This window comes from Eretmochelys imbricata, chromosome 12, assembly GCF_965152235.1.
Source record: "Eretmochelys imbricata isolate rEreImb1 chromosome 12, rEreImb1.hap1, whole genome shotgun sequence".
Lineage (NCBI taxonomy): Eukaryota > Metazoa > Chordata > Testudines > Cheloniidae > Eretmochelys > Eretmochelys imbricata.
In genome coordinates, this window is record NC_135583.1 from 15676732 (window position 1) to 15692500 (window position 15769).

The 15769-nt window shown below is 43.8% G+C and overlaps 1 protein-coding gene across 1 annotated transcript in view; it reads left to right on the forward strand.

Moving 5' to 3' along the window:
* The first annotated feature begins 9154 nt into the window (after positions 1-9154).
* The window catches only part of SALL1 (spalt like transcription factor 1), a 15425-nt gene continuing 8810 nt past the window's right edge, over positions 9155-15769 (forward strand). The window contains exons 1-2 of the mRNA XM_077831073.1: positions 9155-9242; positions 9933-10025. Of these exons, the coding sequence (XP_077687199.1) occupies positions 9950-10025 (76 nt within the window). The 5' untranslated portion in view covers positions 9155-9242; positions 9933-9949. The remainder of the gene's footprint in view (positions 9243-9932; positions 10026-15769) is intronic.

Genomic DNA, 15769 nt, shown 5'->3' on the forward strand with positions numbered 1-15769 from the left:
TCTCCTGCATGGATCCTTGGACTTGCAAGGAGTCCTCTCTCATTTCCATGGGAAAAAATCCTTCTGAGGCAACAGCTGACTCCTGCCTTTTTACACTGTGGGGGAGAAAGACTCCACAGAGACAAAGAATCCTCCTCATAGAGATCCAAAAGGCCCAATCTGACCTGTGATGATGGTGCTATTTATAGATACTTGATATGTACACACTGCACCTCCACCATAGAGGTAGATCCAATTGATACATATTAGAGATGGACATGAGCTGCAAAGTCTGGATCCAAAGTTCTGGGTTTATTTGGAACCAGGGTTTGATTCTGGCTCATATTTTATCTTTATTGGGCACAGTGAAAACAGCTACTGTGTTGCACATCAGCATATTAAGATTTTTTCTATCTTTAATTTTATAACATTTGTATTTCCAAAGATTATTCTGCCAGTACTGTATTTCTAAACTGAAATTAGTATAACCATTGAGATATATGCTAATACTACAAGCACAGAACAGTGCATTCTCTGTAGTGATACCTGACTCCTTTAAACAGATATAATTCCAGTACTGGTATACTTGTGTGTAATTCTTCCAGGTTAAATTCTAGCTGTTTCTAGACATTACAGTTATCACCTTGATTGATGTTAAGAGCATGACAGTAACGAAATGAGGATAAGAAGAAATGCAAAGGATATTCTACCAAATTACAAAATTTTGTTTTGCATTATTGGTTTTCCATATTGTTCAGTGGATCTATAATCACTGTGTCCCATCAGAACAAGTGAATGCATATCGACAGCCAGTAACAGTTTCTGTCTTTCGTTATCTAGTATTTACACCTTTGTTGTATAATCTCCTTGAAGAACCAGGATTACCTCGGATTACAGGTGCATTAAGGAACAGTATACCTCAAATGCCATATTCACTTTGTTTAGAGAGGCAGTGAGCTGTTTGCCCAGCATGTGAATACCAGTGAACAAACTCCTGCAGGCTTTCATGAACAGGGCAGGCAGCATCAGCCCCAGGATTTTGTTGCTGTCGGCAAATTATTTAACATAGGCCCTTTACAATTCACAGTCACTAGCACAGCAAAGTGTTACCAAACATTTTGCAGCCCCAGGCAGCTGCCTGTTCTGTCTGCATGGTGTTGATAATGCTGGGGCTCATGAATGTAGGCTTACTCATCTCTCACCCATTAGGCTCATGTCTATGTCACTTTTTTAACCAGAGCGCACTCAGAGCTGGTCCGACTCTAGAGTAATTCATGACAATCGGGGCAAAGGAGCTGCAGTCCTGGAAGTTCTGTGAGAAGCAGCACTGGGAGAAATTGGATTTTACTCTAAAAATTTCTAGGACTGAAAAGCAAGGGTGGGAACAGAATTTGCAATTTAGAAAAAACAAGATCAGTAATTTTACTTTATTATGGAGTTAACCAAAGGATTTTGTAGTGGATGCAAGGGGGGAAAAATAAACCAAATTCATCCTTGATATAACTCCATTGACTTCAGTAGAGTTATAATAAGAATAGATTCTAAAACTGTCACTTTAAAATATGATAGCTTTGCTTCTGCCTCAATGCTGCATAAAAACTGGAGCATCGACAATGGCTGCAGAAGCAGGGCTGAGCGTATTGTAAAGACGCATGAAGTTATTTTTAACCCCTTAGAACTGGTGAGATTGGAAAGGTATTTTTGTTGAATTATTTTTAGATTAAAATAGAGGTGGAGGCATCATGCTATCGGGCAGTTTTTCTAAGCATTGATTATTGTCACTTCTGACAACTCCATACCATCTTGCATTTGAAAAGTTGCCTGTGTTAATATGGATCTGATAATGGGCCTGATCTTGCGCAGCTCAGACAACAGAACTCCCCTTGTAGCTATGCTTGCACAGGGTGGCATGTGCCCCAGTGCGCAAGACCTATGCTCCACTTAAGTCCTACAAAAAAACCCCATGCTTTCTGCACAGGAATGAATTTCATCAATGAAGAGTTTAGGCTTGGTCTGTTAGATTGAAGACCCCCTCAGGGCAAGAAATATGTCCTTTTATGAGTTTGCAACTAATTATGCATGATATTCAACAAATTAGAAATAAATGTAGCATTAGCATTGGGGTTTGTGTAAACGTTTTTTCTAGCTGTATGATATATGACCTATAAGAAGTGTGTATGTATTGGCCTAGGCTACCGTCGTTACTCAGTGAGTGATCCAGTGCTCGTTGACGGCACTGGGATGATGCCCATGGGCTTCAGTGGGCTTTGGATCACACCCTAAATCTGTATTCAGACCACACTTCCACTGGGATCATTGGGCCCATAAATATTGGATAGGACTGAGCCCAAGTGATCCTAATGAATCTATGGGAAGTTTGGGAGAGAGCCAGTTAGACCTAACAAAACTATTGTATTACTGAGGGCCAAATTCTGCTCTGACTCTTTTACCCTGAAACCCTATTAATTTCATTTTAGGCAAAATTTGGTTCTAAATGTAAGTAGGGCAAAGACATCAATGAAAGGCAAGAAAAAGAAATAATTCAGCGTAGGCCTTGGGACACCCACTGCAGTTATACTAGTAGCTCCAAGCCTGCCACATAGGGAATGTAAAGGGGTAGAGGCCACTTTTCTAGTTTATGAATCATGGGGTGGAGGTGAATTCTATTCGCTTCTTGCAGATTTCCATGCACAAAGTCTGATATGCAGGGAAGGGAGACTTTCACCTCCTAGATGGTAACTGATTTTTGATTTTTATAGAGTGGCCATTCTCAGATTTGCCTGTGGATCACTGGTGGCCTGGGTAGCACTTGCTGGTGGTCCACAGAGAGTTAGCTTGTCACACGCTCCTGCCCCTCTTCATTGTTTCCAGCTGCTGAACTCCTTTAAAAGACAGCTACAAATGCAGTCAGTACTTTCTTAATGTTGTTTTGAAAGTGGGCAAATGCTGTAGTTTCTACATGGATGTCATATGTTCATGAGTGGGAGGGGAGGTGATCTGCAAAATTGTGAAAGGCAGAGCAGGTGGGTGCACAAGAAAATCTCCCTATTACTTTGGGGCCCATGCATAAGAAGAGACTCCCTATTACAACAGAAAATACTCTTGTCTTTTAGTAAGGAAAAATATATTTACACACAACAGTCCTAATTTTACCCTCAGCCACACCAAATCAATTCAATTGACAGGGCTGGGTTGAATTGAGTGCAGAGTTTGGACCATGAAGAAGGTATTTAGTTCAATAATGGAATGTAAAGTATTATTCACAGCATATTTATTTTATTGGAACCAAACTCTGCAAAACCAACTTCTTGTGTTGATACAAACAACATGATAGTTCTCAAATTGTAAACATCACACAGTAAGTTAGTGCACCTTAATATTATGCAAATGAAGTTTATGTACTTTAAAGTACTTGTACCGTATTTGTTGAAACTTTCAAAAATTGTGTTAAGAAAGTGAGTTAGGTTGTCAGGTTTATTTAATTAGGCATGAAATCTGGGACTAACTCAAGCAACATTTCCCTCTGGGGTCTGAGACGCTTTTAGCCTGTAATAATTTATTATTCATCAACTAAAGTGAGTCATCAAAATATAGGTAGGAAACTCACACTGTTGGTAAATATGAATTGACAGGATTATTCTGGAAAGAACAGCAATTAGTTTGTGACAATGGGTCTTACCCCAGGCTAGATGATTACCTTGTAGTTGTAGGAACTCATGTGTAAGTTATTAGGCAACTGTCATGAAATTTTGGCCCTGTGTTTTTATTTGGACAGTCTAGAGAAACCTTGCAGAATTGTGTTTCAAAGATAAGCGAATCCTGAAGGAGAAACCAAGTAAAAAGAACAATAGATTTTCTTCTTGCTAATGCCAGATGCAATTTCATCCCCCAATCATCTCTTTTCTGTCTTTTTTTTAATGGCTCCCATAGGCATATTTTCTACTCTTTTCAATAATGCTTTGTATGCTATTAAATAATTGTGATAATTAAGGGATTTTTAAAAAATCCAAACTAAGGCTCTCACTATCAGATGGCTAGGTTCAACGCAATCTGAAAAGATGTCGTGTTCCTCACATGAAGGCACTGTTCTCAAAGAAGAACGCCTGGGAGGCCATACTTAGCGAATGGCCACCTCATAAACTGATATCAGGGTTTATTTAAGGCTATTTTCTTGATGTGTACCTATTTGCGTCATGCTTTTTTATTCCATACAAAGTTACTTTTATGGTATGGTACAGCCCATGAAAGTGGAATATGTCTTTGATTCCCGATGTGGGATTTCAACCAGTTTATATAAGGTTGGAGAACTATGTGTCATTTCATTTCTAAACTTCTCTGTTTCTGCTGGAGGTACACTGTGGCTTTATGTGGCTTTGATACACAAATTAAACTGGGCTATAAGGGGATGTGGCTTGTGAAGAAAAATCCCCTTTGGCATCAAAGATAATTCTCAGTTCCCTAGAGATTCCCTACTAATTTTGTCCATACTGGCAGTGACCACTGAATTCCAAGCTATTTCAGTGATTTTTTACACTTTTACAACCTACCTAAAATATCCTTTAATTCATTGTTACTAATCTAAGTGCATTTTATTATTAATGTAGAACATACTAAATAAAAGAATACAATTGTGCCCTTGCAATAAATCAGTTATAATGTCAAACTAAAGGAATTGACTAAAAAAAGAATTTATTACATGGCAAAAAAATTCCAGGTTTATTCTTAACACAGAAATTAAGACATAATATCACACAAAGGTATTATATCTAGTATAACAGGATAGGATTTATGGTGGGTATAGTTTTGCCAAAACTCTTTTGCATAAAATAAATGTACAGAGAAACAAAAGAAATATGCATGAAACTCCTGCAATGTTTCTTTTTCTTCCCCCACCTCCTTCTTGGGGACTGAACATACAAAAACCTCCTTTGTGCAGTTATATTGAACATTGCTGATAATTTCATTCCTCTACCTATGCATTTTATTTTTCTCAGCTTCCAACCATCTTGCCTGGAAAAACACTTTCCCTAGTCTGTTTACTAGCTCTCTAATTTCATCTAGCCTGTTTACTTAGTTATTAATATATCTAAATTGGCAGTGTCCTTCAGGGGCATTTTTGTTAAATTTGAAACAAATATATTTAATGATTGCATTGTAATAAAACAGCTAAAAGAATAGATTAAGAAGATATGCACGGGGGGCGGGGTGGGTCTGATTGATTGAGGGATTGATTTTATTACTTCTCCCGTAGGTGGGGAGTGATAGCTGTAAATCTCTTGATAATCATTTCAGAAGCACCTTCATCAATAAGCTCAAAAGGGATGGCTAGGTGTAAAATTTTGCTGGCCAGCGGGTCAAACAAAAGGCAGCAAATGGGCAAAGAAAGAATTGAATTAAATAATTCCACCTTGGCTGGTAATGTGGCATTCGTCATTTTCATCTCTTATCTTGGCAAAAATAAATAAATAAATAAATTACCCCTTCACTTTGGAGCTCTTATATTTGTTTTGTTTTGGGGTTGGGGTTTGTTTGTTGTTTTTTTCCTTTCCCACCCCCCTGCCTTTAGCTCAACCCGTATTGCTTACGATTCAATTATCTGGCTAAAAGCTCGCGCTTGTGAGCAATGATCAATTATTAGTTGTCAGTAATAATGGAGAAAGATTCCATTCTGGCCCTTTTTCTTTTTCTGAAGGAATGATCATTAGAAAATAAATCAAAAAAAAAAGGGGGGGGGGTTGTTGACAGCATTGTCCACAAAAGTAGTCCTACCTAAACCCACATGGTCACAAGGGTTGAAATGCGCGTATTGAATAGCGGGATTCCAGGCTATTGACAATAAAACAATTCCAGAGAGCAGTTCCTAGCTGCTCCTGGATAGCTGCGCCCCAGGATTGTCTCAAAAGTTTATTATATACCGGCGCACAAAGCCAAGTTCCCATCTGACAGCAGCATCTGGAAGCCCCTAATTACCCACATTTCTAAAATGCATGTGAGCAGTGTTAGCTGAGGGACGGCTTGGTATTAGCAGTTTAGCGGGCACATAGAGCAATATTTAAAATCTGGTTTGCACGGTATCTTTTCTCAATAAACAGAAAACCATCCTTGCTCAGTAAAAGCAGGTATTTTTGCCGTCTGAGAGCGTGAATGAATGAATTTTCCCCTGACGGTGTTTCCCTTAAAGTGTATTAATTTTTAGGGCAGAGACAATGTTTCCACAGGTTAAAGGTTGATTGTTCGGGGTTGGCTCTGCGAAGAGACCGATCTGTATCTAAGTAAATGCCGCTTTACAAGCTGCACTGGTGGTGCAAATTTGCAGAAAATATGAAATCAATTGGATTTTCTTCCAGATCGTTATTAACGATGCATTATAAGTATATGGGTATTGTGTAGCTTTTAACCCCGGAGTGCTAAGGTTGTTATGTCTGATCGCAAACCTTAATAACAATAATCCAGTCCAGTGTGCTGCATCTCATTGAAATCGTCTCTCACCCGAATGAACTGCAAATTATCCTCTGTTTACAATCTCCCTTCAGTGCTCATCTCAGTGAACTGGAAATCGATCCCCAGCACGGTTGTTTTCCAACCAAGGGCTGATTTGCATTGATGGGTCCCCCCCCCCAATTTTTTTTAAAAAATAACCTAAGAAAGATCTCCAAGATCTGTGGGTGCCGGGGGGGGGGGGGGGAATTCTGTCGCTGTGATCTGGACCTTCAAGGGGGGGGAACAGCAACAACAAAATCACAGTATTTACGTTTGTGAACACTCACAACTTCTGTTCACGGCAATGACATTTAATTGATGTATTGCTATCAACAACAATAAAGACCAATTCTTCTCTCCCTGCAAACACCACTCTGCCGCCCCCCCCCCATATCTCCGGCCCCCAGCAAAGGGGAAGAAAACAAACAATAAATAATCAAATGATCCTAAACTAAACGCTAAGCGTCTGTTTTTACAATGGCGAGGGATCAGAGAAACGAAAAAGAAAAGTTATTAAACTTTATCTCTCCAAATTAGTCTTTCGCCAAACCCTTGTTGTTGTTTTTTAATTGCAGGCTCACGACGGGCACGTACAGACACCAAATGCATAGCACTATGGGAAAGTGCTTTAAAACAACCCAATTTAATCAACAAATATATAATGAAATTGTAAATGCGAATAATTTTCAGACAGTAACTGGATTTAAAGGCGTAGGGAGCTAATCGAGTGATTGATATAATTCTAAATGCAGACAGTCTCGTGAGTAGGGCTTATGTGGGTGTTATATGCAGATACGTGTATCAGTATGTATACATATATCATGTAAGTTTCTATATGGTTATATTCGGTATATTCCCCAGTGTTTGAGGGTAAGGAGGCTGACACCTACCACTGAATATATCCATCTCTGCCGAAAGATCTCTTTAAATATTCAGTGAAAAATAATGGCATCTGAAATACCACCTATAGCAACATTATTATCTTCATTCTTCAACATCATCCCCAATGACAGCTTCGTTTGTCTTTTTATCAAAATCTACTGTACCAAATACTGCGGGGAGAGGAAAGGGGTGGGGGGAGACCCATCCTATACAGAAGAGAAAAGCACATTCAGTGTCCGGTTTGCTAAAGCTGACTAAATATTTGGTTGGCACTTGGGGGAGAGAGGGGGTTACTGATGTTTTGTCACCCACCTTGGTAAACATTTTAAAGTCTAGTTCGTTTAATAATAGGGAGAAGAAAATCCGAGTGAGCCGGTTCCTCGATTGGAGAGAGAGATTCTCGCTCTCTAGGTTTCACCGGCTCATTTGAAATTGAAATGAGTTGTATCTGATCAGCCTCTTGCTTTTACAGAGTTTGTTAATATTGATACCGGGGGAAAGGAGTAGTTTCAATCACAGAGTAAATAATCCAGAGGGGAGGGTGGGAGGAGGGTGCTGTGAATGGCCCAGAAACAGAAACTGACTACAGCAGCAGCTCGCTCCTTCGCTCGTCTTCAGACCGAGATAACCCTGCACATCAACTTTTCGTATACAGTACGGAGGAATTTGACGTGCAGAGAGGAACGAGGAATACAAAGGGCTCCATAGCTACCTATAAACCCAACATGCTCAGTCCGCGTTGTACTGTAGGTGCATTTGTGGGGGTGCAATGTATCAATCCTGGGGCTGGCTAGACCCTTCCTAACTTGGGAACGGAACTTTTTATTCCGCGATGATGATGCCATGGGTTGACGATTGCATGCGGGCTGCCCGAGCGCCATTTGAGCAGGATGTTTTCAATTGCTACCCGTCCAGCAGACACCACGGATGGGGCTAATCTATTGTTACAACCTGCGGGCGGGCGGGCGCGCGCCCGGACGCGGGCATATTAAGGAGGCAGACAGACACACGAATGTCCATCCACCTGGGGGCGGGGGGGGGGTCCATTCTTAAACGTGTTGGGCCACCAGAAGCGCTGCTCTGTCATGAGCCCAGTTCGGACTCCCGGAGTTCAAAGTACGCCTCCGGAGTTAGAAGACACACACCCTGCACAGCTGCCTACCCCGGAGCCCGTCTCGCTGGCGACCCGCGTCTGGCCCCACACCGAGGCGGGCGAGGCACCGACCTCCCGGGGCTCTGGCGGGGAGGCTGCGCCCAGCAGCGGGGCTCGCGTGCCCAGGCTGCAGGCGGCTGCCCGGGAGCTGGGGCTGGAAGCCCGGCGCGGCTCAGCCTCGGACTCTCGGCAGCCCGAGAAGAAAACGAAAGTCAGGAGTGAGTTCGCTTCGGGCTGGGGGGTGTGTGTGTGGGGGGGGTCCATCCGAATTCACAGCCCCCCGCCAGACAACCCCGTGGGGAGGGGGCAGAGCCGACGCGGCCCCGTCCCCTCCGGACTCCGCCCCCCTGTGCCCCGGACTCCGCCGGGGAGATGAATCGGCGGGTTTCCGCCGGCCGCCGGCTCCGGCCGCCTTCTCCCGGAGATTGACGTCGGCCTCCGCCAACCGCCGCCAGGGGCGGAGCCGCCCCGGGCCGGGCTCGTGACGTAGCCGGGCACAAACTTTGCAGTAATTGTCCTGGGAAACGTGTGCGGTGGCCACCAGCCCGTCGGCCGCTGAACCGACCCCCCCCCGCCCCATTGCCGGCATCTCCGCCCCCCCGGCCCCCCCTCCCGAGGAGCCGGGGAGAGGCTGGAAGGTGCATCTGAGATGGGGGCCGAGGTTAAAACAAGACACAAAACTTGGCCGCGGAGCGGGGCTGGGACGGTCCCCGGCAGAGGCGGTGGCGCTGACGGAGAGCGGGGCAAGGTAGCTGGGGGAAAGCCCGGCCTGCCCGCCCGGCCCAACACCCCCCCACCCCCGGCCCCGCTGTCCCTGGTGCACGGGCAGAGACGGAGAGCTGCCCCGCAGCTGGGCGATCCGCTCCTGGGGGGGAGAGGGGTCCTTTCTCTCGCTGCCTGGGCTCCTTGGGGGAGCGACCAGCCCTGACTCTTGCTGCCGGTGCGTTCGGGGAAGACGTGATTTCATTTCTCCTCCTGGCCCCCTTTGTAACGAGAAACAAAAACAACCCGCAGCCCGGGAGCTTGGGACAGCAGCGGGGGGGGCGGGCAGAGGCTTTCGACACATTCCTATAGTAACAGGGATGGCGTGAAACAGTCCCAGCTGGTTGCTAAGCGGGTTAAACTGTATCCAAACAGCTTTGGGGAAAGCCAGCCCCCTCCCCTGCCACATGGATCGACTCATTGGGTGGGAGCGGCGGAGAGACAAGGGTCTCCAGCAAATCAGCGCCTAATTGATTAAGGCGAGCGGGTTTGAATAGAGCTGGCCATGTGCCAATCGCCTTTCAAAGAGCCCCTCTATGATTAATCGCAATGCATTATTGATAATCATAATTATAGCAGGACACATGCGCGGTGCGGCGTGGCTTGGGGAGGGGGGAGGCTCGATTTCCGTAATTTTGAGAAGATTTTTTTTTAGTAATTTTTTATTCTGCCCCAGCTGATGTTTGAGCCAGCATGTCGCGGAGGAAGCAGGCGAAGCCTCAGCATTTCCAGTCCGACCCCGAGCTGGCCTTATTATCCCAGCGAAATGGTGAGTTCTTCCCATCTCTCTCTCTCGCACGCATTTTAACACAAACACGCACCCGCAAAATAGATCAACTTACCTTAGAGACCGCTAGGAAACTGCACCGGGAGAGGGGAGAGAGCGCTGCAGCTGCCGGAGTTTTTTGGTTGTATTTTTTTTTTAAATTACTATTTTTGCCCTGGTTGAGGATGGGTTGGTATGATTTTATTAACCTTCTGTTTCCTGTGTGTGTTGCATTTTTGTGTGTGTGTGTGTGTCTCTCCTTCCCCCCCCCCTTTTTTTTTTTTTGATGATCTGGCAGTCTGACCCCAGAAGAGATGGATTTCTCCCCCACACCCCCTCTGTAGCCCACACCCCGGAGGCTGGTGAGGAGCGGGAAAGAAGTCAGGTTTGGGTTGGGGTGTGTGTTTTCTAAGGATGCACCGACCTGACCGCACTTACTTTCTCTCTCTCTCTCCCCCCCTCCCATGAAAAGGGAAAAAGCCCCTTTCCTACTTTTTTCTGCGTGCCCCCTTTCCCCCCTGGAGTCCCGGTATGGCTGGGAAACCTGCGCTGCCAGGCAGCCCTCGCCTCTGGAGCATTTGAAACCCCTCTTTTAAAGGGGGGAAAAGTTTGCGTGCTGGAGATAAAAGTCTTTCTCGCACACTGACGCGCTGGCTGAGCTCCCTCCCTGCCCCTGGTAACTTTTCTCCCTCTTCGCTTTGGCTGCCTGGCATCTGCGGGATCCGGGCTCGCAGCGGCTCCGGCGAGGGCGGCTTTGCGGCTGGCCTTTAGTTGTGGGGTGGCTGCTTGTTTCCTTTCTTCCTTTGGGGCTTTTTTTTTTTTTTTTTTTTTTTTTAAGTGTGAAGCCGGTAAGGGAGGAACCAGGGTGGCTGGCTCTGGAGAGCCTGTGATTTTTTTTTTAAAGGGGGGGTCCAGAAGCCCTGCGTTGGTGCTGGGAAAGGCAGTTTTATTGAAGCTGGGGGGGGGTGTGCTTGTACCTGTGTCTGCTTGCACTTTATAAACCGGCTGAGTAGGGGGGGTGTGGTTGGGGGCCGGGGGCAAGTGGTCTGGGGAAACTCCAAGTAAGAAAGTGGGCGATGGGGAAGCGCCTGGCCGATCACTGAGGCTCGAGGGCCCGGGGTGGAGGTGGCGGAGGCTCTCCGTGTCCCAAAGGCAGGCCCGCTCCCCTGCCCTGCCCAGCCCAGCGCACCTCGGCGGGTGCGTTCGTTTCAGAGCCGGAGGCGAGGGAGCCCGAGGAAGGATGAGCCGCCCGAGGGCACGGGAGGGGAATCCTGCCCCCCGTTTGGCTCCCTCTGGGTCTTCTCCCCGGCCGGGCAGTTCGGCTCCTGCCGACCAGCGGGACTCGCACCTTGGGGGGCCGCGTGGGGCAGATTTTGAAATGGGAAAGGGGGGGCCATAAATAAACAGGCCATTCAGGAAGTTACATGAAAACTGTTACCGGGTGTCCGTTCGAGAGGCTGGCTGTAGATGTGGATAATGCCAGGCGAGGGAGGACGAGATGGAAAGTTGGAAGGGTGTGGGGAGGGGGGGGTCCTTGCATTTCTGCAAGGCACTTCCTGACGCTCTGGAAATTGTGGCCGGTTTTGGTGGGTAGGAGAGTGTTGCTGAGATCTCGGCAACAAAGTCTCTTGTTCGAAGAAGAGGAGGAAGAAGAAGCTGGAGGGGTCATCTCCGGAGCGATTCTCTCTGTCATGGGCCGGGGTGGGGGAGTAATGCGGTGCTCTGGGCAAATCGGAGGGGGATGAAGAGCGTTGGCCCTGAATAAATAACTCGTTTCCTTTTCCTTGGCCGGGCTGGGGCTGGGCATGATGGCACTCCTCAGCCCCGAGGCTAGGCAGCACCTTTGGCTTCCAGAGCCGCTCGGGGTGTTGGGTTCCTTTTCGTTTCTGAGCAAAGCTCTAACTCTTCCCCCTTTTCAAACTCTCCACGCTTCTAACGCGAACGCATTGCTGGCTGTGGAGGGACTTGGCCAGAAGCTGACGTGCCAGTGTGCGATGTGAGTCATGGAGAGGAGCCCGGAGCTGCTCTCCCTCAGCCCCATTAACCCCCTGCATTAGTCATTAAAGCAGCAGCCAGGAAACCCCCCCTTTTCAGCACCATGCATATCAGGGTCGCCACTGAGGTAGGTTTGGGGACATGGGAGCTGTGATCTCTGAACTGTCCTTCTAATTCATTTTCCATTTATCAGCTCCCCCTTTCCCTTCCCTCCCCACAAATTGCACGGGGGCTGCTGAGTAGTTTGGGAACAAATTTAACATAAGATACCAAGATCTGCAGAGTAAATCGGGTCTCCCTGGGAAAGCTGGAAGGATGCTATGGTAGTTTTGTTATCATTCAGTTTTTTTAAATATTGAGACACCTTTCTTGGCATCATCATTATCATAATAAATAAATAGCACCCATTTCTTGTAATTGTTTAAACGTTTCTGTGAAGTAGTTTGTTTTCTGGAAGGAAACGTTTGATTTTTTTGGGAGGGTGGTGGTGGTGAATTTTCATTTGTTTGGATGCATTGCTATTTTGCTACGGGGTTCAATTCATTTAATTTCACTTTAGGACATTCATTTTATCTTTAAATGGTTCTCTTCTCCCCCCCCCCCCCCCCTTCAGCTTTGAAATTTCAAGCATGAGCTGGGGAAAGGTTAGGTTTTATTTATCCTTTCCCTGGTGTCCTAAAAAGAACTCTGAACTTTACAAAGTAAGCAGAGAGGGAAAGCATAGATGGAAGTTAAGTTATCTTGCTGGAGAATCAAAGGGCTATTTTTCACATCTTCCATTTGTTTAATTGCATCTCTGGATAAAGTCTTTATTTTTTTTTTTTAAATTTTTGCTAAAGGACACTGATAAAAGCACCTTCAAGTATCTTAATAAAATCGGCCTGCACTCCCTCCCCTTTTTTTCTTTCCTATTTTTAGTCTTTTGATCTGATTTTGCACATGTTTTCAGATGCAAGACACTGGGGGTGTGAGAAAGGAATGTTAACTGCGGAGCTTTCTTGCCTGTTACTAAATGATGTACTTAGAATAGTTGGATTTCGCCTAAAATGATGGCATTTAGATAATCTTTCATTTGGTTTTTGCTGGCTAGTAACTTAAGTTAACTAAGTAAATTACCTTTTTTTTTTTTTTTTTTTGTATCTATATATATTTTTTTAAAATGTTGTCTCATTCTCTAGAAAAAGCAGTAGGCTGTTAGAAACCCTGTTAGGAGCCTTTTCCCTCCTTTCAGTAGTAATTGTTTTAGGTTATGACTGTTTTACATGCTTGGACAATAAGTTTTGTCTACGTTGCCTGGAGGGTATGTTTTGTAATAGTGTTACAGGATTTAGAATGCTGTTGCAATATTCGTATAAAACTAACCCTGTTAGTGAATTAAAGGAATGCTTTATGCGTTTGAGAAGTTTTTAAATTTATAGTGGATACATTTGAGATAGGTGTAAAACATTTTTTCATGATATGCCTCAAAATTGCGAAAAACAAAACAAACAAAAATCCCCCATTCCTCTTTTTGATGCAGTGAATTCAGGCTTGTTAGCTCAGTTACAATTTCAGGAATCAGACAAGTTTGGCATCACTGCTACTTTAACAACACTTGCAATAATGTGAAATGAAGGAATATTTAAGAGAATAAATGAAAAATCATGTTTCTGTCGAATTTGTCTTATCTGTTTTGAGTTCTAGTTTAGGAAACTCTCTGACATGTATTCACAGTTAAGGGTCAATAGAAAGTAGTTTGAAAAGTAACTACATACATTTGATTTTCAGAACACTTTCTTTCAAAGTTTAGGGTAAATATAGTACATCCTTATTCTGAAGATTAAATATTTCAAATGAATTTTGGTGCAGTCATTGAATAAGGAAGCTTGGCTTCATTATATCCTGTGAATGTGCACGCATAATACCTTTGTACTGGCATAAGCAGGACAGAAATCAGACTAATAGAAGCGACTTTTGACATAAATGATATTCAACAAGTAACTAATTACTGGTGGAAAATGTACAAAAGGCAGTTGGATTATTTCTTTCTGTTAATAACTGAGATTGTGTGATCTTTTCTTATTACATTTTGGGCTGCTTTTTTTCTTTGTTTTTGTTGTTGTTGTTGTTGTGGGTTGGTTTATGCTTTTTGTGTGTTGTTTTTTTTTAAGATTGTAGGAGCTTCCTGGCCTAATCATACAACAGAATATTATTTTGGAGCATAACTTTTCCAGGCAAAGGTTCTATCAGAAGAGCAGTGCAGCTAGCATTTGCTGCAGATATAATACTTGCTTCTCTTCCATAGAGAGGAACCAGTTCATCTGATGTTAGTAAATAATAGAATTTCATTATTCACTGTAGCAGTAGGATGGTTCCCAGAATGACCTGTGGGCCCAGGCAGCTATTAAAAACTATGGTTATTTTGTTGTTTATTTAATAACACTTGCAAGACAGAATGCTTGGAAGTAGTACATGTTTAGTCAGACTTCTTTTAGCATATTACATAATCTGTGAGAGAACTGTATTTGATCAGTCTTGATTACAATTTATATATATTTCTTACATTTTTGCAAAGCAGCGCACTAGATGTAGTGGGCCTTATCAGATATTGCTTACGCTGATGTGAGTCAGAAGTAGTTCTACTGAAGTCAGTGGGGATAAACTGGCATACAAAGTGTGAAATCAGGCCCATGTTGTGTGGGTTTCCCTTCACGCTCACTCTTTCTCTCCAACTCTCCCATATTTTTTGTGTGTTTATCATGCACCTATTATAACTTGTGGTGATAAGTCACAATTAGGTATCTACAAACTGTGCTTTTCATATATTTAAGCATCTTCAAGTTTTCTGTGCAAGTCAGTTTTAACCATATGTGGAAACAGTCATTTTTACTGAAGCAATCTTATTAGGGGAAAAATACAATTAAGCTTATTGAAATTGTTAGTAAAAAGCAAAACAGACATTTGCTAGTGAAGAATCATCCAGGAATGCACCGATTGCTGTTTTTTTTTCTAACCGTTTAAGGTGCATGACAACTTGTATCCCGTAAAATCTTCTTTAAGAATTAAAACTTGGAATATACAAGTGAAGTGGTTGTACATGACCATATAGTCAAGAAAGTTCGTATGAGTGGTGCTAGGAGAAACTTAAGTGTTAGCTGTTTTAACCTTTGCTAGTTTCCTTCCATTGAAAGGTGACAGGGTTCAGATCACAATATGTACTTCAATATCTTGCCAGTGACCCCCGAATTGAGTCTTACTGGTCGCATAGCAGGAAGTTAGTAGTTTATTTTAGCTTTGCCTTATCAGCTTTGCTTCTTTAGCTAACCCTATTCCCCTGTCCCCTTAGATGCCAGACCCCCGAAGAGGAGATTGACAGGTAGTTCCCATAGCTCCGTTTTACCCTCCAAACAACAGGGATTTGGTTTCTTGTCCTTTTGCCAATGTTTATGTAGCCAAAGTTTAGATATAGCCTTAAGGAGCCTTTCTTTTACGTGTCACTGGAACAGTGAAACTACACTCAACTTTTTGAAGAAACTATTGCAACTGGAACCCCATCTAGTGTTCATTTTGATTCATCCGTAGGGAAGACATTTTTTAATTGTGTTCATTAGATGGATTTGTTCCTAGTTTTAAGATAGCTTGGTAATCTTTTTTTGGTTTGTTTTTGATAATTAAATTGCAGAATCCTTGTTTGAATGAATTTAATATATGAATACATAGTCTGAGCAAATTATAAGTTACAACACAGAAAAGTTAAGAAACTGAATTGAATG